Raw genomic sequence first — 27869 nt, 5'->3', positions numbered from 1 at the left:
CCTCTGGTTTGTCTTTCTTGGGCTTTTCAATTTGGACCTCATACTTCCAATTCATGTCCCCTAGGTAGTCTACTTTAAATCTTTTACTTATGAGTTCATAAGGGTGGCGGTTCCCTCGAAGCCAGAAAGCGTCGTCCTCGACGCTCAATTGAGAAGATAGCAAACGACAAGCGTGGAAAGCAGGGGGGCTGTCGGAGAAATGTTTCTAACTAGTTCGAAAAGTATAGACCCTATCATAGTTATATAATCGCCATGGGCATTATCTGATGATTAAATAGGTAATTAATATATCTGCCCAGGTTTCTTAAACCTTTTATTTACGTCATACTTCATTTACTTCATTAATAGAAAGCATACCCTAGGTATGCTAGCTACAATATATGTCATTAGTATCAATTGATACTCATCTTTGTAGGTAAGGTATGAGTTCATTGCCCAGGCGCGTTCTTTGTAGAGCCGCATCTTCTAACATTTGGCCCCACCAAAATATCATTCCCAACTCCCCGCATCAAATCTCTCAGATGGATCACCCAAAAAACAACAAAGATAAGCGGGGACGTGGCCAAGGCCAAAGTCGCGATGTTCAAGTCTCCAAAGCATTAAGCTTGCTTCTGCGACATGCCGCTGAGAAGGAAGGGCTGAAGATGAATGCGCAGGGTTATGCGAGCGTGTCGGACGTGGTATGCAGCTTTGTGGTTCTCATAACATGCCATATACTGACTTATGCCCATGTGCAGTTAAATTGGAGGAAACTCAAATCGCTAAAAGTCACCTTCCCCGAGATCCTACACGCCGTCGACTCGTCCGATAAAAAGCGCTTCGCCCTCCTCCACATTCCATCCGCACAACCCACCAAATCCACAACCCAAGCAACAACAACACCAGCAACATCCCCGGATGCAGAGCTCGAAGTCGGCTCTATCGTGGGCGAAGAGCAGCCCGAGACATCCGTCCTGGAATCCGCACCCGCCACAAGCGAAGCCCAACAATCAGCCACCGACCAAGCATTATCCGTGAAAGATACCGACCCGTCGAACTTTTTAATTCGCGCGACCCAAGGTCACAGCATCAAGACCGTAGACGCTGCCTCATTTCTTGAGCCGCTTTCTTTGTCCGACGAATCGAAACTACCCGATACCGTCGTCCACGGCACGTTCCACGCGACCTGGCCTGCGATTCTACAATCCGGTGGACTACGCTGTATGGGTCGGAATCATGTTCACTTCGCTACTGGCCCGTCATTAGAGTCCGTGCTTGCTGTCCACGCTGTTGATACCGCGCAAAGTAAATCGAAGCCCGACGACTCCCGGGTCATCTCGGGCATGCGGCGGGATGCGCAGGTTTTGATTTATATCGATGTGCGCAAAGCACTGAAGGCAGGAGTACCGTTCTGGCGCAGTGAGAACGGGGTCATTCTTAGTGAGGGCATACCTGTCACGAAGGGTGGGGCTGGAAAGGGCGAGGCGCAGAAGTTCGTCACGTTGGACTTTTTCGATGTGGTAGTGGAGCGCAAGGTTGGACTGGGTAAGATCTGGGAGCATGGGGAGGTTCTGCAGGAACTCCCGGAGACTCTCACGAAAAAAGGAAATCCCAAAGGCCGGCGATGAGTGGTGTGTGACACTTTGTAGGGATTACCATATCCAGCCGGCCTGTCTGTTGTTCAGCTCATAGACGACCACTGGAATACAAATGATTCTCCTTCCTTCAGACTTGGATGTAGGTAACCCCGGAGCCTCCAGCTCTGGAGGGCTAGTTATAGGGCTGCGGTGATACGGTCCTACCGAACTAGCGCAGTGCTGTATAGCCAATCCCAATGGCTACAATTATATAAAATGCCACTTATACGTCGTATTGAAGGCTGCTCTTGAGGTAACATATCAAAACTCAACCCCCCCAAATAATTTCCCTGCCAAGCTCTCCAGGCCTCTACCCGACTGCGGGGAAATCGGAAGCGCAACCTCTTCCGAAGCCCCCCCAACCGACTTGTCACTGCACTTTCTGCACATCCGACCACTCCAGACCCAATCATGCCATTCACATAGTTCTGCGGGGTCATCCTCAAATACGCGTCATGCTTATGGTCAGATCTGGTTGGATCACAGACTGAAAGGGTCCCGTCGGATCACCGTGGTATATAACAGTTTTTATAATCGCATATTCTCCTCTTGTTGAAATCCTCTCTCCTTATTTCTGTTTTTCACCTCGCTCGTACATATTGCACCACAGTATAGTGATTTACGCGCAACAATGGCGACGCACCGCTTCAATCCCACCTTCACAGACAATGTCATCAACGCAATGGGTCCAAAGACCACCCCGCGCATGCGGAAGCTCATGGCGGGTTTAATCAGACACATGCACGACTTTGCGCGTGAGGAGGAACTCACCGTCGACGAATGGATGGCTGGCGTGCAGATGCTCAATTGGGCGGGACGGATGAGCGACGACAAGCGGAACGAGGGACAGCTGGTGTGCGATGTACTAGGACTGGAATCGTAAGCTGACTTTTGTTTTCGGGGAAGTAAAAGGTCACCAGCTAACATATATTCATTCACGACAGCCTCGTCGACGAAATCACCTTCACTCTCGCCGGAGAAGCGCAGGATGCACCCACAGCCACGGCTATCCTGGGCCCGTTCTTCCGCGCCGATACGCCGTACCGCGAGAACGGAGAGGACATTGTCAAGACTAAACCTGCGGATGCGGAGATGACATTCATGCACGGTCGCGTCATGGACTTCCAGACCAAGCAGCCTCTTGTCGGTGCGACGGTTGAGGTGTGGCAGGCTTCTACGAATGGGTTGTATGAGCAGCAGGATCCCGAGCAGGTTGAGTTCAACCTGCGCGGCAAGTTTAAGACGGATCAAGATGGCCGATACTCGTTTTACTGTCTGCGTCCGACGCCATACCCCGTTCCTAACGACGGCCCTGGTGGAAAGCTTCTTGAACTAATGGATCGTCACCCTTTCCGCCCTGCTCATATTCACATTATTGTAAGTTTTTGAGTTGTATACTGTTGTTGAGACAGAAGCTAATATCTTGTCCAGGCTACGTATGACAACTACCGTCCTTTGACGACGCAGATCTTCGACCGCAAGGATAAGTACCTTGACAACGACTCTGTGTTTGCTGTCAAGGACTCGCTTGTCGTGGACTTCGTGCCGCGCAAGGATGATCCAAAAGCTGCCCTTGAACTCGAGTACGATGTGAAGTTAGTGAAGTTCGAGGCCACTACCAATGGTGCATGAACGAGCAACGGCACTAAAGTAGCATTTCTATGACTTCTGATGTACTTTACGATAACGACCTTGCACATATTGAATAACCAATGTAGCCAAACAAATCTACTAGCGTATTCTTATTCCCTTCTAAATAGAGACTCTTTCAAGCATTCACAGCTTTCAGAACATCCCCGAACTTGGCAATTAATCCACCCACCTCATCAGCAGCCTCAATACAATGCCAATGTCCAACCCCCTTCAAAACCTCGAGGGACTTCTGCTCACTCGAGATATGATTGAAGATATGCTGGCACCCCTCCATAGAAGCAGACTTGTCCTCGTCACCCGCAATAAGCAGGAAAGGCGCCTTGACAGCAGCATAGTCTGCCGGCTTCGCTGTAGCAATAGCGCGACACAGCGCGGCATAACCCTTAGGATCCTGTCCCAGGATCAACTCCCGGATGAAAGCCTTTTGAAGCGGGGTGCTGCGCGAACCGACAGCTCCAAAGGGGATGGTATTCGCCATAGGTTCGATTCCAGCTGCAGACAATTTAGCACATTGGTATAGAAATTCGAAAGCACACTATAACACAGAACTGCACAGTTAGATAGAGTAGAATAAAAGAAAACTTACATTCAAGAACAGTCTCCGATCTCTTATTCATGACCGTCACCAAGGTATCCGACGGGTGCGTCGGCCCAATGGCTACAACGCCCTGTATGCGCTCCGGGCACCGCGCGCCTAGCTCTGTCACTACAATCCCGCCCATTGAATGACCGACTACGACGGCCTTTTGGATGTGCAGCGTGTCCATCACGCCAATGACATCCTCGGCGATGCCCGGTAGCGTGATTGTCTCGTCGGTGTACGGGGAGCGGGCGGAGCCGTATGTGTCAAGTGTGATACAGCGGTGGAGTTTGGTAAGGTGCGGGATTACTGGGTAGTAGTAGTTTTGTGAAGAGCCCAGGCCGTGGATGAAGAAGAAGGTCAGGCTGTTTGGGGTTGGAGGCCCGTCGGGGTGGGAGTCGGCATAGTAGAGACGGTGGCTGTTTGCTTGGACGAATGGCATTGCGGATGAGATTGTGAGTTTAGTGGGATGGGATTAATTCAAGACGACGAAGTATAAGGGAATGGGGTAATGAAGGAATAGAGAAGCGGGCAACTCTGGAGATCTATACAAATGGTAAGGGTAACGTCATTCCCGATAAGATTCTGGCTACAATAATAATACAAATTATACACAGTGTTCTGAATTCTGCAGACCGTTTCTGGTCATTCCGTCGGAAACAATTCAGCCCTCAGCTTCTACTCCAAAATATTTGTGTCTCCCGAACCGAAAGAGTGTCGTGTTGTATCCGAAGTGCGCGGATATCACCCGACTGTCGGACCAGATCCGATCACCATAATGCCAAGACTTCCAGGACAATGTACAGAGGTACTCCAAGCTGACCTGCGGCAAATGCCGCCGAGACGATTTAGCAGGTTCGAATGAGATCATTGAGAGAGCGTTTTATTGAGTTCGTCAAAAGGGTCGCCATTTCCGTGGGCAAATGTTTCTTCAATCCAATCTGCAGTCTCATCTCGAAAGGAATCTCCAAAAGAAGACGCCAATGTGGGTCTGCTGTACGGTCGATCAGACAAGGGAGGTTGTAAAAAGGAGCTGTCCTTGGGTGGAGAACGGTCTTTCGTTCCAGGAGTACTCATTTGTGTGATAATAGCTGCTTCGGCTTCAAGGAAATCAGCGGGGTCGTACTGGAAAGATCCGCCGAATGATGATTCTAGCGTGAGCACAGCTGGGGGAGGTTGTAGATAGGATGACTCCTTGGGTATAGAGGGTTTCTTCGTTTCTTCGTCAGTCGTTCGCGTGGTAGCAGCCGTCTCGGCCTTTTTCATAATCTCTTCGTCGTCGAACGCCGAGCAGTCCGAGAACTCATCATCATCCTTGCATGGAGCCCGGGTTGCCGTGCCGATATCCTGGCCTTCAAGCTCTTTCGGGACACCTGCATCTTGAAGCTCAGATAGGTCTTTTTCCAATACCTCATCCAAATCGTCAAAGGCATCCGATTCAGCTTCCGTATCTCCACTCGCGCTTTCCAAATTGTTATCATGTGATTCGAGCTCCGTAACTGTAGGCGCAGGCTCCGGTGCAGCAGGTGACTGTCGCTTCCCAGCCCCTAGGAACATTGACAGCAGCGGCTGACTCGACGGGACGCGGGGTGCATTGGGATCTGGAATGCCGCGACGCTTCCGCTCCTCACGCGCCTGCGCCTCCTGCTCGGCTTTCCGTTTCTTGTTGGCAATGCGTTTCTTTTCCTTCTCGCGTAGCTTCTTCGCTTTCTTTTCTCGCTCCTCTTCGCGATCTAGCCGTGCGATCTGCGATGCGGTGAACTGAAATCGCTGGTTGCTGCGCTGGTACCGGCGTTTAACGGTCTTGGATTTCTCCAAGATGATGCGACGCGGCTCATCCGGCATAGTGGGGGCAACCGTGGCAGCGACTGCCTGCTGCTTGTACGGTCATGGGGATGGAGAGCTGTGGTGCGTTGTACCAGAAAGGGTTGGAAGTGTTGATGCTTTTTTTTGGTTGGCGGTGATACGTTGTGCCGACCGCGGAAGTCAACAAATTACCAAATTGGGCTGCACTCTTCCCAACCTTGGAAAGTCTATTATTGACCTATATTCAGTGTGTTTTTTGGGTGCTTGGAATTTGATTCCTTAATTCAATTCATACACTAGGCTTTTACTAATTTGGTGACGTCATTTAGATCTTGCAGTCACGGACGGGATCCCAGCACACGGGCTCGTACGTGTTGAGCTTCAGGCTGGCCATGTCCTCATCCGACAGTGTGAAGTCAAAGACCTGCGAGTTCTCGAGAATGCGAGAGTCGGTCACTGACTTAGGCAGGGGCACATATCCCTTCTGCAAGCTCCAGCGGACCAAAATCTGAGCCTCGGTCTTACCGTGCTTCTTAGCCAGGTTCTGCAGAACAGGCTCCTTCATGCGAGTCGCTTGCACGAGGGGAGAGTATGCTTCAACAATGATGTTGCGCTTCTGTAGCCACTCCGCAATATCCTCGCGTGGGCACCACGGGTGGATCTCGTACTGACCGACAGTGATCTGTCCACCCGCTCCGCTCTTGATGTATTCTTCCAGCTCCTCGAGGTGCTGGATAGCAAAGTTGGACACACCCAATGAGCGGACGTGGCCTGCCCTTTGGGCCTCAACGAGTGCGCGCCATGTACCGAGGCGGTCCTCCTTACCGCCGTAGGGTGCGTGGATCAACATACTGACAACCAATGTGTTAGTTCGCTAACCAGCTTTGTTTTCCGGATAACGAGGAGGTCCATACAGGTCAATGTAGCCAAGGTTTGCCGCAGCGATACTTTCCTCGATGGCCTTCTTTGCCTTCTCGTATCCCATACATTTCGAGGGCACCTTGCTCGTGTAGAAGATCTTGGAACGATCAAGCCCAGACCCACGGATGGCGGCAGCACTTTCCTTTTCATTTCCGTAGACTTTGGCGCTGTCAACCTGCGATGGGATGGTCAGACCTAGGAACACTTGCTCCATACGCTCTGTGGCTGCTTACATGGCGGTATCCGAGCTCAATGGCCTTGCGGGTCACTTTCTCAGTGACATCCGAGGGACTGGTCAAGAATTAGCCAACGTAATCTGTCGCGGGGGTTTTATACAACGATAGTCATACGTTTGGTAAACCTAATTCCCAGGATAAGTGTCAGTCATACATGTCAGAACTTCAAGGGCCAAGATACTCACTCCGAACCCAACAACGGGGATCTCGTATCCCGAGACCAGCTTATAGGTAGACTGCAACGAAATGGGGGCCATGATGTGCGAATGTCTTGATGGTTGAAAAGTAGAAGGTAAATGAGGGGGGCTACCTTAGTAGATAAAGGTTCGACATCCACGGACCACCTCGGTCCAGTAATTTCCGCCGGTTTCTTGGAGCTTGACGCCATCTAAGTGGGGATATGCGTTTTAGGGGACTAGATGCGGCTATATCAATGGCTGATCAATGCAACGTGGGGCTCGTATGAGTAACTTGACGGACATAAGGGACTTAGACCAGGAGATAAATATTCTATGGGTAATGCCCTTCCAGGCCAATCCAGATCGCAGTGAACTTGCCATGATAAAACCATCAGGCCTCCAAGCTTTGACGTCAATTGTGCCCTAATCTGATCTGATTAGGGTTTGGTATTATTGATAAGGCATGTTTCTGAGTATGGCGGCGCAGGGTGATGTTCATACTGGATTTTATGTATTTTGGAGACTTGGAATATTCAGTAACTTTCTATTCTCTGACAATCCATTGGAGACCAAGATTAACCACCCATAATAAGCGCATCAGCAGAGCAGGTGATATTCTCCCAGGACTGTTGGGCGGAAATTACCGGCAGTATCCTCTAGTGGGGTTGTGTTTGGCAAGTTTAACATCGTCGACGGCCTTTTCTTAGGCTGATTTGCTCGAATATCTCTTTTTACAGGAGCATTCCAAAGATCGTGAAGCTTTGATCTGCTTTCATACAACCTATTGTTCTTCCAATTTGCGCATTTTTTGGTCAACATATGACGACATCGCAATAACATCGTCCAACCTGCCTTCGTCGCATTTTACCTTCACAAGCCCTTGACCTATAACCGTGAAATATCACCGCAAGAATGCGCTGTATCAAGAATAAAATTGAGCACAATGGCTCCGGGGCGGTGACGTTGTGCCCAGAAGAGCCAGAAGACATGGTATTGAGGCCTTCATTTTATCGTATCAGCACCCCGCATTCGTCTAATATACAATTCGAAATCTAGTGGCACGCATACAACCTGATCCGACCAGATGATATCCTTCGAGCCAGCGCAATTCGTCGAGTTACCACAGTTCAAGATACCGGGTCCACGAGCTCGGCGCGCGTTCACCTGAACCTCGTAATTCGCGTGAAGAATCTCGACTTTGACCCGCAGAGCTCTCAGCTTCATGTATCGGGACAAATCATCAATGAAACACCGCACACAAAGATTGGACAGTTCCATACTCTCGATCTAGAGTTGAATCGCAATTTCACGTTAGAGAAAGAGATTGGGGCAGGTGGAGAAGGCGTCGGGTGGGACAGTATCGCAATTGAGTCTCTCAAGGATGCTGTGGATGAGGGCGGGAAGCGCCGTGCAGAGGCTGTGGCAGTGGTTATGCAGGAAGGATTGGCTCATATCTGCTTTATCGGCCAATTCCAGACGATATTGAAGCAAAAGATCGAGATGTCAGTACCACGGAAACGGCAGGGAGGAGGGGATCATGATAAAGTGAGTTTCTACTATTATGTTATTGTTTCTATTGACGGCGTTCGGAACTTATGCCGCATAATGCCAGGGAATGAACAAGTTTTTCAAAGTCACACTCGAGACCCTCATTCGACAAATGGAGTTCAATACCAGTCTTACTTCAGGCGCCAACAACGAGGCTGTACGGCCCGTGCTCCTCGCCTCGCCCGGGTTTGTCGCCTCCGGCTTCCAAAAATACATCCAGTCTGAGGCGTCAACAACGACTCCTGGACTCAAACGACTTCTTCCTAGCCTTGTTGTTGTACACTCCGCATCGGGGTACACGAATTCCCTATCGGAGGTCCTGCAGTCACCCGCAGTTAAGAGGCTCCTGGCTGATACCAAATATGCCCGGGAAACCAAATTGATGGACGACTTCCTAGAACAACTACGCAAGGAGACCAACAAAGCAACCTATGGTCCTCGCGAGGTTGAGGACGCGGTTGAACAAGGTGCTGTCGGCCGAGGAGGCGGCGTGCTCATTGTTTCGAATCGCTTGTTTCGATCACAGGATGTCGCCGAGCGTAAACGCTGGGTGGCGCTTGTGGACCGCGTCCGCGATGTTGAGGGTGGTGACGTGCGAATTCTCAGCTCGGATCATGAAAGTGGAAAGCGTCTCGAGGGACTGGGTGGCATCGCTGCGCTTTTGACATTCCCTGTTATTGAACCGGACCTTGACTCTGATGCAGAATAGACTGACGATTCAACGGGCCATCGAAGAATACAAATATCTCTAACGTATGGCATAATAGACGCATGCAAATCAGATGAACAACATGCCAGGGCCATTGATTGGTTTTATTGAGATTGTAAAGGAAGCCAGGTGAAAATTCGTCAGACCGTAGATGGGGTTGAAACTGCTCCTGCCTCCACTACGTTCCTGCCTCCGTGGCAGCTTTCACCCAGCTCTTGCCATAAACAGCAAGATCTGTATCAAGGTCTGTCTTGCTCGGATTGAGAAGGAGACCAAGACCTTCCGTTCTGTCCACGGATGTAACCCTTTGATTAATTGATAGGCAGAAAAAAAATGGGAAGAAGTATGCGTACGGTTTGATCATAAGCTCAGTCCTTGTGATTTTGGAAGCGGCAGCGAAAATAGCTCTGTTCGATAGAACAAACTTGTTCGAAGCGACCATAGGCCTCGAACCTTTGGAATTGGAACGGACCGTATGAGACGCAGGTCGGAAACTCGGCTCATACTTTCTCAATGATGCTCTCGGACCGAAATGAGGCACAGATGCAGCAAAACAGTCACAACTAGCTCTTAGAATGCGATGTGTTCACATTGTCTCCCTCAATTGTTCCAAAGATAATCTAGAAGTGTGCATTCACATCCACGATGAAGATACTTGCAAAGTAGCACCGCTATCATTTCCCAGGCGAGATGCCCAGACCCAGACGGGGCTGTCGACTGCGGCGAGACGTGAAAATCTGTAGATGGACCTCGGTGACTTGATCATTTCTGTGGTCATTGTAGCGAACTTTATGCCTGCTAACCGAATGACAATTCGAAATAATGGTGGAGTGCCGCCTCAAAAATGGCGCGGAAGTGTTATTCCATCGCACGAACCTATATAGACAATCCATCAAAAGAACTGATTCAAAGTCTCGGAGATGCCCATTGTACCCCTGTCTTTCATGACTGCTCTTTTGGCAGGACGATCCCCCTTTTCAGGTGGCTCGGTCCTCTTCTTCTCCCTTGCACGTTGCTGCTTCTTGATATCAAGCTTTTGCTTCACGGGATCTCGAGTAAACAACACAATTGATTTTGCATTATAGCGAGAGCGGACAACAACCCTGTCTCTTCTGCTGTGGTCGACAGTTGGTAGTTTGAACTCCAAAATCGGGAGATTCCTTGGTAGGGATGATGGTCTTCTGGAATCCTCTCCGGATGTCTGGAGACTAGACTGATACACATGATGCAAAGCCAAGAGATTACCATCAATTGTTTTTGACGTTCCGTGGTTTTCCCAAAACCAATCGAGCCTGCAGGCAGACCATCCTTTTATGGGAAGGATGCCATTCGCGGGCTTATCATATTTCTGAATCGCGCCTGTGATCTTCTTACATTCGTATGCAACGACAAGCTGAAGCTCGGGTAGTTCACACAGAGCTCCCAGTGATGCAACGGTCATTTCGTGCTGGTGGTAGAATCTGAGAACGCGGAGATGCTGTAGTGCTTCAGATTCAATCCAACCACGCACAAATCCATCTTGCAAGAGGAGACCGTCGTTGCTAACGCCCACGGGGTCCAGCGGGCGTTATTCGACGTGTATGGCTCACTGTGGACGTCCAGGGCAACCAGATTCTTGATGTTTGGTATAGTAGTCAGGTCTGTGGCAGTGCAGTATGTGGTTGCAATCGTCAAGATTGCACGCCAGCGAAAATCTTCGCTATTGAGAATACCCATGTAGTCTCTCGGTGGCTTTTTGGGACAGCCAGCATTGAGGCAGTAGTAAGGGCTAACCTTGTAGAATTGTACAGGATAAACGCTGGCCATTATCTTCCACATGTGCATTGTCTGCTTGTTGCTGTTTAGATGGTCAGATTTGAACGGACAAACTCGAGAATCTGCTAAGAGAGTTTAAAAAGCTTCCAATATTACATACCACCTTTTCAGGCAATCCCAAAGATATTCCGCCAGATACCAGTGGACGTATTCAAATAACTCAGGTTTCAGTGCCGACTGGTCCCGCAGTAGTGCTTTCATTGCTGCATGCTTGAGTGACCCAGATCCCCTAACATTGGTTGTCTCCCATCCATGGGGCAAAAAAGGAATCTCATGATACCATGTTGGACCCAGGCGTAAGAACCCTGGGGGGCAGGTTGTCTTCATGGATGATAGACATCACAGAACAGAATCATGGCCAGAACGAGCACAGATACAGTGAGAAGCAGCAGTATGGTATTCTAACAATACCCATGGATTAAATTATAGGGAAGGCCGGTGTCTTCCCAAAATAATTATGAGGCTGGACGCGTGTTTGGCAGTCGAAGCGCGACTGATTTGATCCATGCACGTGACCCTGTCTTATACAGACCATTGTAGATCCACAGGTTTTTAGGCCAGCGAGATTTTGGTCTATCCATCGAACTCTCGCATCCTTCAAAGGGAATTTCTTTGGATTTTTCGGCTCACTATCTTGGCTCTATTTCACTTTGATCATGGCTGCTCCTACCTTTCTAGCTAAGCACCCTGCTTATCTCCGTTACGTTTCGTGAAGTTGCTTCTGGGGAACTTGTGATGCCGGAATATGAAAGGGTCTGTGGTTTCCAAGTTGCCTTGTTAAGTGGAGTCATATAGCAGAAGTATATAAAAGGCTGACGAAGAACATATACAATATAGGATGAGAACAACCATGTGATTATCCAGGTTGGCGAGCAATATTGTCGTCATCCAGGGTGCACTGCCAGCGAGGTGAGAATACCATTCCCTAAGCTCTTAATTAATGCACGCCAGTCTGTTATAAAGCTTGGAAGGATTAGCTTACTGTTCTTAGCATCCTTACCTGACTGGAAACTTGCGGAAGCATGTTGGCCGTCACAGTGAAGACCTGAAAGTTGCCGAGCGTGTCTTGGGTCGGATTAGTTACATTGAACAGGAGAAAGTTCGAGGTAAGCTGGGTAGTCTGACTCTTCAAATACACACCTAATCGACAGAATGTTTAGCTTGGTACAATTCTCTCTTTGACTCGGCCCCGATCCAGCCCCGTCAACCACTCCTTCGGTCATCAATCGCAACACCGGTCGCAATAGCAATCGCAATGTCAATACCAAGACGGTCCCAAATGCCTGAAGAGTACGGGGTATATTGTATACAATGTATAGACTGGATGGGGGTGGGGCTGCGGAAGTAAGGGCTGCGGGAAAGTGGATTAATGAGTTAATAATGAATTATTAATGAATTATTCTATTCGTCCGCCCCCAACGATCTCCCACCTTTTTTCACCTTAAATTAAAGTCTTTTGTTTTCTTTAAGATATTCAAAGCTGTGCGGAGTATGCTACAACTAAATAAATATCTATACATATGCGTATAGAACTTACAAGTTAATAATACATTAATAATATGTATGTTATTAACACGTTATTAACATGTTAGCTCCCTCATATTTGCCTATTTCACACTCATGTAGGCATTTCTCTCCTGTTTATCCATCTATAACTATAATATAACTACCCCTAGATTTACTTCTGTTCATTAATATTTATAAGCATGAGGGGCTGATGCGGAGAAATGAAAACACCTAGGCCATTCATACAAATCTGCGTATGCTAGCAATCTAATCAAAGGCCATTGACAACTGTGGAAAGACATGTTGAACGACATTCCCCTATTGCTAGATATACTGCAGGGCTGTTTCCCATCTGAGAAGCCAAGGCTCGTAATGAGGGTAAATTCTTTAGCAAGTTGTTTTGGGTCTACAGCATGGAGGGTCTCTACCTGAAGGACCGAAGCGACGTTGGGTGAGATCGTTCGCCTGGGATTTCCTAACATGGAGTTTAGCTTTGAAACCCATGAGAATATACCAAGATTGACAGACAGGCACTAGATACGAAAACGACGTTAACCACCACGCTTCAACTCTGGATCATCTTTCATATAAAATGTACACATACCTCAGTCGTGTTCATGCCTGCGTGCGTACCAACTCCGCTGACGGAGGTTATATCCCTTCCAGTAGAGCAAATAAGGCATAGGCATAAACAACGCCGAAAGGAAACCCCAAAGAGTCAATGTCCATCCAACGCCAAGGTTCTTATACATAATGTCCCCGACAATAACCATAACGCCGGCACCAACAAGCCGCGTCATCTGAAGAGAGGAAAGCGCGCTTGTAGCATGTGACTCGAACGCATCGGAGACGTACTGGTACCCCGAGACAAAGACACACAACGTCCCAAAGCCATAGAATACCGAAGCGACGAGCGGGCTCCAGTACGAGATTTCAAGTTTGGCCGTCCAGCCCATCCAGAACAGCGAGATGGGAACAGCAGGTGCACCGAACATAGCCATGTACAGACTGATCTCAGGGTCCGGGCGGTGTTCGCCCCCTCCCGCGGCTGCGGTAGATCTCTCTACGGAGGAGCCACATTGAAATCGGGAGCATCAGGAGAGAAAGCAGGACTCCGACCAAAATGCCTAGGAAAGCGAGGGCAGTGGAGGTCGCACTGAAGTGGCTTGCTATATGATAGATGGAGATGTAGCCCGCGAGGAAGGTGTATAGGATCATGAACAAGACTGTGAGGTAGACCGAGTGGATCAAGATGATTGGCTCTGTTGCAAAAAGCAGAAGTGGTCGGTATAGTGCGGTACGCAGCCGGTGGGCGAAAGTGGCTTTTCTGAACTCTAGCGGAGACCGGTACCGGTCGTCGCCTGTTAGGCGGCGGAGTTCTTGTGCTTTCCAGTACAGCAGGATCGGGCTGTATGACTCGGGCAGGAAGAGCACAACCGGGATCAGGACGAGTCCTGCAAATATTATGGTCATCCAGTCCACCCAGCGCCAGCTTACCGATTCAGCACTGACGGCGAACGAACCCGGTGTTGGTCCCACTAATGGACCTATGAAGATGATTATGGAATATATCGGGAAGGTGTAGACTCTTTCAATGCGTGACCAGACGTCCACGAGGGTTGCTGCTGATAGAACTGCCGGGGCAGACCCGAAGAATCCAGCTAGACCGCGGCACACAACTCGCTGTACTATTGTCTGGGCAAGCCCTGCCCCTGTGTTGAACAACATGAACCCGATCATGGTGGGGATGTACACAGGGTTGCGTCCGATGACTTCTGATATAGGCGCTGTTATCAATGCGCCTACTCCACAACCAACTAGGAACATGGCTGGATAATCTTAATTAGTCTGGTTGAAGCGATTCAAAGTGTTAACCACGTACCAGTTGGCAAAGCCTGGACTTCAAAGCTGGTGTGATACATTTTCCTGGTTTCTGGGAGAGCAGTTGTATCAATTGTGGATGACCAGAAGATCACACACCCCATAAGTGCAGTGAGAAGAGTCACCAACATTCGACGTCTTAGTGTCCAGTTGTGAGGATCCATTTCGTCATCCTCACCTTCATACGTGACGACAATGAGTTTATTCCTTTTCGCGGACTCAATATCAGATTCACTATCGGTCGAAACCCCGGGCCGGGGTCTTTCAACGCCAGTCACCATAATATCAGGCGTGTTTCCCAGTGTGTCTGCTGAATTGATGGTATGCGGATCGGTTGAGAGTTCCGGATCATACTCCGCGCCCTCGATATCTCCTTCCCGCCCGAGATGTGATGCAGCGGTATGGCGAGGTTGAAGAGATGGCCCAGATATAAAAGTACGATGGCCATGCTCCCTCCTTCGTTCGGCAGCCAAGTCATCACTCCGCTCGCGGGGATGCGTGTAGATCTCTCCTTCACGGTAACCGTACTGGCCCTCATGGGTCCAGACATTCTCGGGCTTCTCATGTTTTGTAACAAATTGTTGCTCGAGCTTTCTGCGGAGGGCGCGGTGCTGGAGAAATGACTGCATTGTGCTTGATTCGGGGCCGTTCGTTTCGGGATCGAATCCGTAGTTGTTATATTGAATATCCAGAGCAGTTGAGGAGCTTCTATCTCCGCGGATGCTGCTCGGGGGCAAAAATGACATATGACGGTCCCCTTGAGGATATGAACTCCGTACAGCGCCATAAGCATATCGCTCGGTCAGCTCTCCCGCCAATGGCGGATCCCATCATATCGTGTTGAGCATGTTTACATAGTGGATGGAGATGGAGACCTTGCAGCTTGCAGATTTTGATTTTGATCCTGATCGAGATAACGAACTAGCTAGAATTTCCCATAGTGTAACATTGCAACGCCAGAAGTACATATGTCTGTCGGTTGTGCAGATGCCCAGGTGGGCAGTTGTTTACCATGATGTCAGAAAGACCGACGCTTATCGTCATCAAGCTATATATATATATATATATATATATATATGTGCATTACTGGAGGAATAAGGATCCAGGAAATGGTTGAATGGGGGTTGTTCTTTTTTTATCAGTTCAAAATACATACGTTCGTGTTCTCAAGCTCAGAGGTTTATAAGGCTTTTATAGAATAATCTTATTATTAGGACTAGTATCCATTCCATGGTTACATGTAGATAGTAACACGGTACTAAAGCTAATACTTTATTTTAGCTATATCTATATCTTTTTCTTTTTAAGAGTTGGTGTAAGAAATACTAGTTGCCAGGCTAGTTCCTATTAGCTAGGTGAGTCAAATAGTGGGAGATTCTCCCAATGTTTATACCTAGCCCTAGAGGGGGAGACGCGTGTACACTACTTCGTCCCTAAATATAGTGTATATAATGATGATAAGTCTATCTAGTCTCCGAGTCCCTTGTTAGTATATATTTAACTTCTTTATCCCCGGGGTGTCTTTCCCCTCTCACTAAGCAACTCGTCTGACCAATAGGTACTAGCTTGACAACTAGTAGTATTTTTTTACAGGGGTCTAGCAGATAGCGAGTAATCGCACTAGCGCTCCTGTTGACCACTTACGGCCTGTCTTCTGGAAGCATGGCGCCAGGCAGACATGGCCTGGGAAATGTCTCAGTTCGTCCAATCTTACCACCCAAACTCCTCTCTACGGCAACATCGATAACATCCGTCTTTTAAGATATCGTATTCTTGTCTTCTAGCATTTCACCTAAGGCCGTCCGCCCAAAGCGCTCAAATAGCGAAATCGATTAGCAAAATGGTTTCAGAACTGTGGTAAGCAAAGCGGGCGGACCCGGGAATCTCATCTGATCTCTTTCTAATGCAAAATCTGTTTCTCTACACTTCTAATATCCTGTATCTGATCCATGCTAAATCTTCTCTTAGTCCTGTCTATTCTGTGAGTTCGCCCTCCCTCGTGGCTATTTCGAATGTGACGACCAGGCATCAGCCAAAGTTCATGTCCTTCACCCCACCATGTCTAAACTCGCTGCCCAAATTCAAGTAGCTAACTTTGAGACCACTAGCCATTTCTTGGCTCTATGGGTTGCGTCTGCGCAATTGTCTTCACTTGCTTCGGTGCTGCCTACGGAACTGCTAAGGCCGGCGTCGGCGTTTGCTCGACGGCTGTCTTGCGACCCGACCTGGTCGTAAAGAGTATGTGACGTCCGAATGCCGGAAGAGCTTGTAGATTGAGGATACAACGCTAATCCAAACGTGGTTCAATAGACATAGTCCCGGTTGTGATGGCCGGCATTATCGGGATCTACGGCCTAGTCGTTTCCGTTCTTGTCGCAAACGATCTAAAGCAGAATCTCCCCTTATACACAGGCTTGGTCCAGCTTTGTACGGGTCTATCCGTCGGCCTTGCCGGCTTAGCATCTGGGTAAGTTGTGTAACAGATAAGCCCCGATACCCAGCTGACGTGATCCTTTTGTCGTGATTTTAGTTTCGCTATTGGCGTTGTTGGTGATGCCGGAGTTCGTGGAACAGCTCAGCAGCCAAGACTGTATGTCGGCATGATTCTGATACTCATCTTCGCTGAAGTTCTTGGTAAGAACGGGATCATAACTTCTGGAATTACGCAGAATGAGAAGCTAATACGTGCATAAGGCTTGTATGGTCTAATCGTCGCCCTTCTCATGAACTCGCGCGCGAAAGATGCCAAGGAGTGCATATGAGGGCACCTTGCTAGGGACATGGCATCGGAAATAGCGGACTTTGGTGATCGAATCTTTGCTAGAATGTAGCGAGAACTTCTGCAAGACTTGGCATGCTACTCTGCTCCCAGTGTTTCCATTTTCGGTCGGAGACGCTGGTTTAGCTGTCACACTCATATTTGAGGCACTTAAAGGAGGTTCGGATTCTGTCAGAACAAATGAGGAAACATGAATGCATAAAGGAACAGAAATCGGCCGGCAACGACAGCCGCCCTGTAGGGTAAAATAAAAGGTCGACGGAAATATTAAAGAGGGTATGCACGTAGTCGACCGCTAGAAAAAAAATGAACAATAGTGGTGGATATAGTGGACGAAAATGAAAAGCCTCAGATTTTTGGAAATGATTATAGACTCGGAGCCGTTGCTAGATGCCCAGTTATAGAAAGTAGATGGCGGAAATGATAGCATAGGGGAACCTTGCGTAATTCCGCCTGACATATTATCTCACATTAGAACTCCAGATCATTAAAGACAACCCGCATCATGGCTCCTTCTAGCGGGAAGGGGTCGAGAATCTTCTCAACATACGCCGGCCAGTCGTCAATCCACTGTAATGAGATCGAGTATCTCTTCTTTATAGGCTTAAGATTAATACGCTGGCGCGGTATAATTCATATATAGAGTAGTGTACGGAGTAGTGTATAGAGAATAAAATTTTAGGTCCGATTTGTGGGATAACAGCTAGCAAGTTTTAATATAGACTAGTAACCGGGCTTAGTTATTCTATGCCGAGAGATAGTAAACCAGCTTCAAAAATAGAGATGCATACATTTGTATAGGATGAAATGCCTCATTTTCATACATAGAGGCTGGTAAACCACCCCAAAAATCGGAGATGCATGCATTTGTATGGGGAAAAAAAAGCTTCATTTTCATACATGGAGACAGCTTGTAAACCATCTCAAAAAAAGGAGATGCATGCATTTGTATGGGATGAAAAGGCTTCATGTTTATGTGAATGATTTACAATACACTGTATAGAGCGGTATAGAGGGCGGTGCTAATTAAAGCATCCAGGCAGCAAGATCCCCTAGTAAAAGGGGTTTTGAACCCTGGCCCCTATACCGCTGCGTAGGACGGGTTCCAGCTGAGGGGAACTAGAAAAAAAGCTGGGGCATAGGGCTGGAGACCCCCTCAGCTTTTTTCTCGTTCCCCTCAGTTGGAACCCCTGCAGAGTCCCCACCGGAGAAAAAGCGATCAAGGGTCATTAGTCAAGGGATGAGCGAGGTTCCTGATTGGTCAGGGGTCTTACAAAAGTACCGAGGTACTTTCTCTCAAGGTTTCAAATCCTGCAACTGCCCCCATTCAGCGTGACGATCAGCCGTTGCTTAGTATTTATGGAAATAACCAAGGGATGCCCGAGCATGCAGCATGAGGCGGGGCTTCAATCCGGCTCGGAACTACTCCGTATCATTGCTTTCATTGAATCGAATTCGCACAATTCAAGAGTAGAGTTGGAGATGATCTATCAGAACGTTTGTAAGCGATGAATCAGGCCCTGGAGGGAGCCCGGGATTGTGTCGAGACCCTCTGCCAAGTGTGCTGCCTAATGCAATTAACAAACATACCAGCCTAACAAATCGAGCACCCGCCAATGCAGCATGCAGACCATTCCATCTTTTCTTTTATGCCCCTTTTCCCTCGATCAATCAATCTGCGTCAACTTTGATACTGATCCCAGCCCCCTTGGCATTCCCGATGAACGGAAATAATACGGAATCGAGAATGCTAGAGAGTCTATCACCGTCGCCGGTGATCCCTCCACCGCCAGATGGGGGTATGAAAGCCTGGACGCAGGCCGTGATGGGCCATCTGGTAGCGTTCAATACTTGGGGCTATATCGCCAGCTTTGGCGTATTCCAAGCATACTACCAATCTGAACTCGGCGTTTCCCCTTCGGCCATCTCATGGGTGGGATCTGTGCAAGTTTTTCTCATTTTCTTCGTCGGGACTTTCTCCGGCCGTGCCTTAGACGCCGGTTTCTTCTACCAAGTGTACTACGTCGGGGTAGTCTTACAGTTACTCGGGGTCTTCATGACTTCCCTTGCTACCCGGTATTGGCAGCTTTTTCTCGCTCAAGGGGTCTGCACTGGCCTTGGTAGTGGTCTTCAATTTTGCCCTGTGATGGGCCTTGTGGCCACGTACTTCTCTAGTCGCAGAGTATTTGCTTTAGCATTTGGTCTCGTCGGGAGCGGGACCGGTGGTATGCTCTTCCCGGGTTTAGTGAGGGCTCTTATGCCTATAATTGGATTCGGGTGGACAGTACGAGTGCTAGGCTTTGTGATGGTAGCGACAAGTATACCTACCACGCTACTACTCCAGCCGCGACTGCCCCCGCGAAGATCGGGTCCATTGGTCGATTGGGTCTCTTTTAAGGAACCTACCTATGTTCTATTTATCCTCGGCATGTTCTTAAACTTCTGGGGGCTTTATTTCGCCTTCTACTATGTCGGGGCCTTTGGTCGCACCGTTCTAGGCTTGACCTACTCAGATTCAACCACACTGATCATCGTGACCAACGGTGCAGGGATTCTCGGTCGGCTTATCCCTGCTTACCTAGCGGATCGCTATTTTGGGCCTCTAAATGTCATTATCCCTCTAAGTATTGGAGCTAGTCTGATAATGTTTTGTTGGGCTGCAGTGGACTCAACGGCAGGGCTCTATGTTTTTGCTGTCTTATATGGCATATTTTCCAATGGTGTGCAAGGCCTCTGGCCTTCGACACTCTCCAGCCTGACACCGGATCTAAACAAGACCGGGACCCGTATCGGCATGGGATTCACCGTTGTCAGCTTCGCCTGCTTGACAGGTCCACCTCTTGGCGGGGCTCTCATTGCAAGGGCGCATGGTTACATCGGTGCCCAGATTTGGGGTGGATTGTCGTTTCTTCTCGGTGCTGTGATCCTCGTGACCGCACGGTTGTTGAAAACCGGGACGACCATGAAGGCCAAGATTTGATCTACTTGGCATTAAATGAAGCGGTGGGAGGAGTTCCGAGAGTTCGTGATAAGTCATGATAATAAACCATTCCAGCGCATCGCTTTATAGCAAGTCCGCACTATATTGTCTTGCCTCAATATCAATTTACACAATCAAGGAGATTATTTAGCAAAGCAGCAATAGTCAGGTTTCCAACACGCGGCACGAATTTGGAGGCAATTTCAAGGACGTCTGGCTTAAAATTCTGCACCATTGATTAGGAACTTCAGTCCACGTATTAAGGAGTGTGTCATGAGCCTTGCATACCTTGCATGAAGAAAGGTTGACGCAGATTACCCCGCTTCGAAGCCATTTCGTGTCCACCTTAAACGCAGAGTGTGGGACCGCCGAGATGATCACGCTAGACATCTTCACGGCGTCTTGCAGCGTCCATTGGGTGGCTACACTTTGCACCTTATCCACTCCATATGGGGCATTATCTAGATGAAAGAGCTGAACTCCTGTGATGTCGACACTGTAGATACGGGCTCCCTGGCCCGCCAGCAAACGGGCAAGGGGGAGCCCCACGACATCAGATCGGTTAATGATACAGATCTCCCACTTCCTTAGTTGTTGCTTCGCGGGGAGTCTCTGATCGTAGATTCCAATATGATGTAGAATAAACTCGACGGCCCTTGCCGTGCATGGCACTAGTGTGGGCGCCAAACGGGCCTGCTCTCGACTCTCTGTGACTTCGGGGAATCGGAGCGAGGGCTCGCGGTTGAGAGCTTCAACGTCCTTCGCATGATTGACGATAGTTTTCAGCTCCTCATCTCTCGAGTCTCCAAATATCGGATAATACACGATGATGCCGTGGATACAGGGGTTCACGTTGAGCGCCTTGATGTACGTTGCCACATTTCTAGGCGACAAACGTATCAGACAAAAGTCTACGCCACTAAGAATTTGTAAGTCGGAGAAAATCCTGATTTTGGATGCCTAAATTTAGATCACTTACACAGTTTGACAGGTTTCCCGGGTCCATTCTGCGTATTGGTGCGAGCCGGCGTCGTCGCTAGCTAAGACGCCCGCGAGACAGAGACGTTTCGAGAATTTCCGAATTCTGTCAGAAAGCTGATCATACATACTCTTGGCTAGCCTTTCCGGGAGGACCGTTTCACCAAGAGGAGTACGCATAATGATACGTAAAGCTGGCAATGTCTTTGTCAAGTATCCTCAACAACGAACCACGCAATAGACAATTGGGTAGCAATATATTGGAAGAGAGGAATCAGTCAGGCAAAGGGATACGGCTGGATTTGTATTCATGTATATATAGATAAGAACAATCAGACCAATCCTAAGTACTAGTCCTTGCATCCAATTTGGGTAAGAAAATTCTTCTGCTGTCTCAACGGCGTACTATCCTTGACACTAAGCCCTGTAATCTGAGGAGAATATCTATTGTCGGAAAATTGTGGATTACCACTTACAATTTCATGCCTTTGGCATTGAGTAAGAGAAACTCGTCGTTACAAGGGAATCTAGGCTGGCTACAAATATCACGAAAGTATCATGGCCCCACTCCGCTTCCTCCGCTAACCTGCATAAGCCCTATAGAACGGCTCTACTCTTTTGTGCCAATTATTGCCCATCATTGGTGGAAAAAGCTTAATATCAATTTAGGCTTCATTTTCTTCTTCCAACCCTCCTCCTTGAAGCTACTCATATCCTCATATTCCCCGCACGGGATCTCACATGAAGGGTAGTATTGATGAGCTGACTGCATAAATGAGTGGGTACCACTATATATAGTTCTCTCGACTCTTGTTGAGACCATCACATCATCTTGGCCCTGCAAGTGCTCCATTGCGGAATCTGTATAGGCCAAAAAAAATACTCCGTAATTGAGTAGTGTTGAGATATAAAAATGGCGGATATGTCTGAGTCTCATTTCCTGAAGAACAGTCTATCAGGATTTCTTTGCCTACTTCATTCACAATGGTTCAAATATTATCTCAAAGCCCTGCCTCTTCGTCTTTTTCCCCACCCAACATAGTTGTGGTGGGAGGTGGTGCGAGCGGACTTGCAGTACTCCTTCAATTGATTGAGAGGGCTAAAAGCGGTAGCCAGTTTGGAAGAGTTATCGTGTTGGAAAAGAACAAAATCCTTGGTCCGGGTCTGGCCTACTCAGATGCCTGTACTGGTACGGTATTGAACATGCATACCGATACAATGGGCCTATACTTCGACCAGCCGCGCCATTTTTCTCAATGGCGAACATCTTTCAAAGAAGGCGACTTTCCCTCGCGGCAAAACTACGGGGATTACCTTCAAGCTACCTGGGCCCAAGCAATGGACGCAGCTCAGCACACTGGATTGACGGTTACTGTTGTTCATGATGAGGCCAAAGAGATCGACAAAGGGGATGATGGCACCTTTTCCTTGACACTTGGAAATGGAACACGCCTCATGTCGCCGGTCGTTGTCTTAGCTCTGGGGAATTTCACCTCGGTTTTTAATTCCCATCTCATCAACCTACCCGGATTCTTTCAGAGCCCATGGCCCCTGCCCCAGCTAAAAGCCATCCCACCTGAATCTTCTGTCATTATCGTGGGCTCGCGATTGTCTGCAGTGGATGCTGCCACATACCTCTCCGACAACGGCCACCAAGGCACTATCACTTTGATTTCACGTAGTGGTCGTCTGCCTAAAGTCCAAGGAGACCAGACTACCTATCCACGTCGTTATGCATTACATGAGCTTGCAAAACAGATTGAATTTGATCCTCATGATAGCCTTCTTCAGGTGATGAGTGGCTTAATGGATGAGCTGTCACAAGCCACAAACGGTGACTGGAGCTGGATTCTAGATGATTTATGCCCAGTGAAGCAGATACGACATGATATCAAGGCTGCTCTCACCGGTCAAGTCCAGTGGCAGGCAGTCCTACGAGGAACAGCTCCAGTCATTGAGCGATACTGGAATTGTTTGTCTCCAACGAGCCAACAGCTATTCATGGAGAAATATCATAGTGTCTGGATGAGGTTCCGTCATGGAATGCCCGTGCAAAATGCACAGAAGGTACTCAGGATGCTGGAAAGCTCCCAACTACAAGTCCTTCAAGGAGATTCGGTGAAATGGGACGGCACGTTCAAAGCACAGACTTCCGCTGGCATTGTCGAGGCCCCGTACGTAATTGAGGCCACTGGCCAAGAGTGCAGACTAGAGCGCATCCACTCGCCCCTTCTCCAGTCCGCACTAAAGAACAACCTTATCACGGCTCATCCTAATGGTGGAATAGCCGTCGACTTTGATGGCTTGAGGGCTTCACCGGGGCTTTACGCAATCGGGTCCCTGACTAGTGGCACACATTTATACGTGAGTGCCATCGACCGGATTGCGGCCCATGCTGCTCGGATCTCCTACAGTTTGACGCAGAACCCTAGTGTGCAATCATTGCATGTGGCAATCTTCTGTGGGTCCGATCTTTTCTCGCACCTCATGGTTAGCAGTTTAGTCCCTCAAATTCTCGCTGCCGGTCATGTCCCTTTTGTCTACCTGCCCAAACACAAGAGCAGCAGCAGCACTATTTCATTTGATCTCCGAGAGCTGGCCTTTTTTGAACGAGAATTGCTACAGCAGTACGTTCGGCCTTACTTCAAAGATGGGGCCGTCGAAGGTACCACAAAAAAAACAGTGGACCAAATCCGGACCACATACGGAATTCTTGTTGAAGAGGTACCCAACGTCAACAAGATGTCCTTCATCCAGACACTTGCCAGACACCACATCAGCATTGGTTTATCAATCCGGTGCTACCAGCGCTTCAAATCGGACATCATTCGCTACTTCTCAAAGCCTCGACTTTTACTCAACCTCCACCCTGGGGTGCTTCCTGCTTACCGCGGAGTCATGACGACTGTCCGGGCTATGAAAAACAAGGAAATTTACTTCGGATATTCCCTTCATGCCATCGACGAGAACTGGGACTCGGGGATGTAATTGAAATCCGCAGACATCCTATAGACTATTCGAAGTCGATGCTCGCGTTCATGGGAGATGTTTCTGAGATGGGAGTGGCCGTGGCGATGGATGCATTCGATAGTATTGCCAGGGAAAAGGAGCTACCAAGAACACCCCAGAAGACTGAAGCAAGCGGATATTATACTTTTCCCACAAATGAAGAATTGCAAGAAATTCGACAGGATGGGATCCGCTTGGTTGATGCTGAGAGCATTGTGAAAATTATTGTGGAATCATTTGCACCCCCCCAAGGAACAGGAAAAATTCCGCACATATATTGAAGCAGGTGTGCAGGATTGGTACCGCCAGAACCTGGCTTAGAATACATTCTGTTCTGAAGAAGACCTATTTAACTTTCAATATCGAATCATCCTTATGTCCGACATCAATTGACAATGTGTATAAGGCTACCGAGCGCGTTAAGGACTACTATATTTCTAAGTTTCTCTTTTTACTATTTCTAATATAACGCTACTAAGGGCTGTAGCTACTTCTTAAAGGGGGCATGACGGCACTATGGATGACTAACCTACGGCTAACCTTCCAAGGTTCCAAGGTTGGAAGCTCTGGGCATATCCATCTTACGTAGCTAGGTACTCTGTAGGAATAAGATCATCTTTGCCACCACCAGCCATATTCCGTAACACCGCGAGTCTCTTTTGAATCGTTACTTTGGTTTCTTGGTGTTGACGGAATTAGTACCGATGGCATGGACAAGCTCTGCACGTTTCCTAAGGCCTTTAAGCCAACCCTTGTTCTGTTTAAGCTATGTAGCCTCGGCAGTGGTGCTAGTGAACATGCTACTCATTAGGCAAAGAGCGGCGAGAGCACTAAAACGGGGACGCGAAAGCCAAGGAAAGAAAATCCCCTAGGTATTCTGCACTTGATTTTCAAAGAATAAATAGTGATAAATCACAGGTTCATAAAGATTAATCACAAATAGTGCACCAACCACCCACAGGCCAAATAATCACTGGAACACCGAGGGTGGAATTACATACAGGGAAATTCGTTAAACACAAGAGCATGCTTCATGGAAAGCCAGACAAGCATCATTCCTTGTCTTCATTTCTAAGTGCAATTACATCACATAAAGGATGTCGGTATCTGTAGAGATTGTCAGAATCTGAATACGGCCCAAGTGACCCGAGAATCTTACCTAAGGGGTGGCTGCAGCTCAGCTGTGGCTTCTGGGAATACTTGGTCGAAAGCTCGTCACGAATGCTGTTCAAAAGCTGGACATAACTCTGCTGAGGGTTCTTCCGAAGCGCGGCAATGAAAGCCCAGGACATGGCACCAGTGGCCTGGCCGGCAATCTGGGCATCCTGACTGGTCTGGTCGTCCTTGCTGCCAGACCACATGATGACATCTGCGGGACTAGTCTTAGTTTGCTTGTTGCGTTCATACACTTCGTCGCCCTTGGTGGCCTTCTTTATGAAGCCCATGGCGGTGGACATCATGCTGCCCATGTCACCACGCGCGTATGCCGACACCACACCAAGCAGGCCTTGGCCAGCCTCCTTGGCCAGGTTGGGCTCCTTGAGCACACCGGAGGTGGAGTAGATGTAGGGAAGATCCAGAGCAGAGCCAGAGTGGCAGGAGTCGAAGATCGCTGTCAGCCGGACTCCCGGTTGTAGAGTCCGCACCATGATACGGTGCATCTCATCGTCAACGATGTGGCCTGCAACCCGGAAGTCCACCGGGTAGATAACCTCATCATACCCATCATCTTCGTCGCCGTCCAAGTCGGGTGTCTGACCGCCGTGGCCTGGGTTTTTATTAGTTTACCGCCATCGAAGCGATTGAAGCAAAATTACTCACCAGAGTAGTGGAAGAACAACGAGTCATTGGGACGCGCATCCTTGACGAGCCAGTGCATAGCCCGAAGAATGTTTGCCTTGGTCGGCTGGCTCATTGGGTTTTGCTGGTCATCAGTCAAGAGCACCATGTCCTCGCGAGCATAGCCGAAGTTCTGGTTCAAGTAGGTCGACATGTTCTTGACATCGTTGATACATCCGCGCAGCTGACCTTTCTGGCCGAAGTAATTGATACCAATCAACAAGGCCTTTCTCTTGCCTGTACAGCGGGAGTATTGGAAGCTATAGCCTTGGGGAGCGCCGTGACCGAAGGCGACGGGGTTGCTGGGAGGGGGAGCCGGTCCGCCGCTTTGGCCGTAGGCTAAATTTGCGCATTATTAGCTTTCACTGCCAAAGTGGTTTGGGGAATGGTAGGCAAACCTGGTCTTCCTTGCATTGGTTGAGAGGGCGGGTGCTGGTTGTACCCAGATGGCGGAGCCTGGGAATGATTGATACATGTCAATCCCTTGTATATTCGACGCAAAATTCATTATAACATACATTGTAACCTTGCTGGGGAGGATGTGCGCCGTAAGACTGGTGAGATGGCTGGGACGAATGGCTGTAACCGTACGGGTTGGATTGCGGCGGCGGCTGATGGTGCGGCTGCTGGTGGTAGGACTGGCCGGGATAGCCGCCATAAGATGGCTGCTGGTGATGATTCATTTGTCTGTAATGGAATCTCTGTCAGACTATCGGGCATGTTCTCAATAGACCAAAGGGATAAACAAGCGTACGGGTACTGGTGTTGCGGGGGATATGACGGCTGCTGCGGGGGGTACCCCGGGGCGCCTGAGTAGGGTGGATAGTAAGACATCAGAGAAACTCTCCAAGTCCACCCAAGAAATCAAGCGAACTGTAAAGATGTAGAGTACAGAATGCGATGTTGAATGTGGAGAAGGGGAGATTCAAGCAAAACAGATCGGAAGTCCGGCAGCCGCCAAGCCTTGAAGAGTGCAAGGTAAATTTTTGAAAGCAAAATGTCCAAAAAAAAGATCAAATCAAAGAGTTCGGACAATTCGAGGGATTAAAAGAAATTAAGAGATATTTGGGAGATCGTCAGACCGGAGCCTCGCCACTTACTAAGAGGTTCGTGGCCTGTGGACTATTTCCTTGTAAGGCTGTGTTGGATTAGCAACTCGACAATCAAAAATAAAAAGAAGAAGAGGGGGAAAACAGAAAAGAAAAAGGAGAGAAAAAACAACGAAGCACAGCAAAAAACCCAAAGTACTCCGGACTTGACTTACATATCTGACATGGGTTCATCGGCAGCCCCGATCAACCCCTGGGAGCCCAAGAACCCGTCATTGGGCCTCACATTTTATACTTGGGGATTTTTTCCTCTGTACTTTTATATCTCGTACAAGGAGCAATAAACATAAATCATACTCCATACACACGATATATGAAGTAGATCGCCCTTCTGCATGTCATACAGCTCAAGGGGGTTCAATAGCACTGTCTTGGCGTCAGAAATGGGCCAATGAGATGTAAAATGGGTTAAAGGTCTAGAATAGAGCTACATAAATAGACATTGATTCCAAATACAATACTCCGTAAGCGAAAAGCGAAAAGCGAATAGCTCGGAGTACTCCGTGTTGTATACCCGTACAAGCCTCCGTTGCAGAGTTACATGTGCTCGGATCGGCTCAGCCTTGGAAGTGCATATGACCTCTCACCTGCATGTAATTAATCATGTTTTGAGGAATCTTTTTATGAGGACTATGTTTATATTGTATGTACTTGGAAAGACTGCGTTGTTAAGTCGGGTCATCTCTACCAACTCGTCTTCTATTCTCCCTGTACTTCATATTCAA

General features: G+C 48.5%; 14 protein-coding genes across 14 annotated transcripts; 7 read left to right on the top strand and 7 right to left on the bottom strand.

The window, feature by feature from the left end:
* Positions 1-521: 521 nt before the first annotated feature.
* On the top strand, positions 522-1607 carry N7519_002070 (tRNA 2'-phosphotransferase; the record flags this gene model as incomplete). Its single annotated transcript, XM_057288848.1, has 2 exons — positions 522-680; positions 738-1607. The coding sequence occupies 2 exons, from the start codon at positions 522-524 to the stop codon at positions 1605-1607; spliced, it is 1029 nt and encodes a 342-aa protein (XP_057150050.1).
* A 640-nt stretch (positions 1608-2247) lies between these two features.
* Positions 2248-3248, top strand: N7519_002069 (intradiol ring-cleavage dioxygenase; the record flags this gene model as incomplete). Its single annotated transcript, XM_057288847.1, has 3 exons — positions 2248-2495; positions 2561-2993; positions 3048-3248. The coding sequence occupies 3 exons, from the start codon at positions 2248-2250 to the stop codon at positions 3246-3248; spliced, it is 882 nt and encodes a 293-aa protein (XP_057150049.1).
* Positions 3249-3384: 136 nt separating this feature from the next.
* Positions 3385-4291, bottom strand: N7519_002068 (alpha/beta fold hydrolase; the record flags this gene model as incomplete). Its single annotated transcript, XM_057288846.1, has 2 exons — positions 3385-3761; positions 3856-4291. 2 exons carry the CDS (start codon positions 4289-4291, stop codon positions 3385-3387), a joined length of 813 nt encoding a protein of 270 aa, XP_057150048.1.
* Positions 4292-4716: 425 nt separating this feature from the next.
* N7519_002067 (uncharacterized protein) lies at positions 4717-5694 on the bottom strand (the record flags this gene model as incomplete). The annotated part of the gene is made up of 1 exon (XM_057288845.1): positions 4717-5694. The coding sequence occupies one exon, from the start codon at positions 5692-5694 to the stop codon at positions 4717-4719; it is 978 nt and encodes a 325-aa protein (XP_057150047.1).
* A 286-nt stretch (positions 5695-5980) lies between these two features.
* On the bottom strand, positions 5981-7069 carry N7519_002066 (aldo/keto reductase family protein; the record flags this gene model as incomplete). The annotated part of the gene is made up of 5 exons (XM_057288844.1): positions 5981-6506; positions 6570-6751; positions 6810-6867; positions 6927-6937; positions 6998-7069. 5 exons carry the CDS (start codon positions 7067-7069, stop codon positions 5981-5983), a joined length of 849 nt encoding a protein of 282 aa, XP_057150046.1.
* An 834-nt stretch (positions 7070-7903) lies between these two features.
* Positions 7904-9248, top strand: N7519_002065 (putative translation factor pelota; the record flags this gene model as incomplete). Its single annotated transcript, XM_057288843.1, has 3 exons — positions 7904-7981; positions 8048-8536; positions 8604-9248. The coding sequence occupies 3 exons, from the start codon at positions 7904-7906 to the stop codon at positions 9246-9248; spliced, it is 1212 nt and encodes a 403-aa protein (XP_057150045.1).
* An 892-nt stretch (positions 9249-10140) lies between these two features.
* Positions 10141-11264, bottom strand: N7519_002064 (uncharacterized protein; the record flags this gene model as incomplete). The annotated part of the gene is made up of 3 exons (XM_057288842.1): positions 10141-10708; positions 10759-11085; positions 11164-11264. 3 exons carry the CDS (start codon positions 11262-11264, stop codon positions 10141-10143), a joined length of 996 nt encoding a protein of 331 aa, XP_057150044.1.
* Positions 11265-11741: 477 nt separating this feature from the next.
* N7519_002063 (uncharacterized protein) lies at positions 11742-12350 on the top strand (the record flags this gene model as incomplete). Its single annotated transcript, XM_057288841.1, has 4 exons — positions 11742-11816; positions 11901-11972; positions 12055-12169; positions 12262-12350. Coding segments are annotated over 4 exons (351 nt in total), but the record flags the coding sequence as incomplete, so codon positions are not given.
* An 824-nt stretch (positions 12351-13174) lies between these two features.
* On the bottom strand, positions 13175-15196 carry N7519_002062 (uncharacterized protein; the record flags this gene model as incomplete). The annotated part of the gene is made up of 3 exons (XM_057288840.1): positions 13175-13630; positions 13689-14398; positions 14452-15196. The coding sequence occupies 3 exons, from the start codon at positions 15194-15196 to the stop codon at positions 13175-13177; spliced, it is 1911 nt and encodes a 636-aa protein (XP_057150042.1).
* Positions 15197-16290: 1094 nt separating this feature from the next.
* On the top strand, positions 16291-17212 carry N7519_002061 (V-type proton ATPase proteolipid subunit; the record flags this gene model as incomplete). The annotated part of the gene is made up of 6 exons (XM_057288839.1): positions 16291-16307; positions 16419-16431; positions 16559-16688; positions 16761-16917; positions 16981-17084; positions 17145-17212. The coding sequence occupies 6 exons, from the start codon at positions 16291-16293 to the stop codon at positions 17210-17212; spliced, it is 489 nt and encodes a 162-aa protein (XP_057150041.1).
* Positions 17213-18976: 1764 nt separating this feature from the next.
* N7519_002060 (Major facilitator superfamily domain general substrate transporter) lies at positions 18977-20209 on the top strand (the record flags this gene model as incomplete). Its single annotated transcript, XM_057288838.1, has 1 exon — positions 18977-20209. The coding sequence occupies one exon, from the start codon at positions 18977-18979 to the stop codon at positions 20207-20209; it is 1233 nt and encodes a 410-aa protein (XP_057150040.1).
* Positions 20210-20330: 121 nt separating this feature from the next.
* On the bottom strand, positions 20331-21367 carry N7519_002059 (bifunctional methylenetetrahydrofolate dehydrogenase/methenyltetrahydrofolate cyclohydrolase; the record flags this gene model as incomplete). The annotated part of the gene is made up of 3 exons (XM_057288837.1): positions 20331-20435; positions 20498-21128; positions 21189-21367. The coding sequence occupies 3 exons, from the start codon at positions 21365-21367 to the stop codon at positions 20331-20333; spliced, it is 915 nt and encodes a 304-aa protein (XP_057150039.1).
* An 804-nt stretch (positions 21368-22171) lies between these two features.
* N7519_002058 (FAD-NAD(P)-binding-domain-containing protein) lies at positions 22172-24175 on the top strand (the record flags this gene model as incomplete). The annotated part of the gene is made up of 1 exon (XM_057288836.1): positions 22172-24175. One exon carries the CDS (start codon positions 22172-22174, stop codon positions 24173-24175), a length of 2004 nt encoding a protein of 667 aa, XP_057150038.1.
* A 1079-nt stretch (positions 24176-25254) lies between these two features.
* Positions 25255-26869, bottom strand: N7519_002057 (caspase family protein; the record flags this gene model as incomplete). The annotated part of the gene is made up of 6 exons (XM_057288835.1): positions 25255-25303; positions 25356-25964; positions 26018-26374; positions 26434-26491; positions 26554-26722; positions 26790-26869. 6 exons carry the CDS (start codon positions 26867-26869, stop codon positions 25278-25280), a joined length of 1299 nt encoding a protein of 432 aa, XP_057150037.1. The 3' UTR covers positions 25255-25277.
* Positions 26870-27869: the final 1000 nt, after the last annotated feature.

The sequence above is a fragment of the Penicillium mononematosum genome (assembly GCF_028829835.1).
Source record: "Penicillium mononematosum strain IBT 11891 chromosome Unknown utg000002l:1.0-8112719.0:1.0-8118358.0, whole genome shotgun sequence".
Taxonomy (NCBI): Eukaryota; Fungi; Ascomycota; class Eurotiomycetes; order Eurotiales; family Aspergillaceae; genus Penicillium; species Penicillium mononematosum.
Note: the sequence above shows the minus strand (reverse complement) of the source record. Positions and strands in the feature narration are given on the sequence as shown.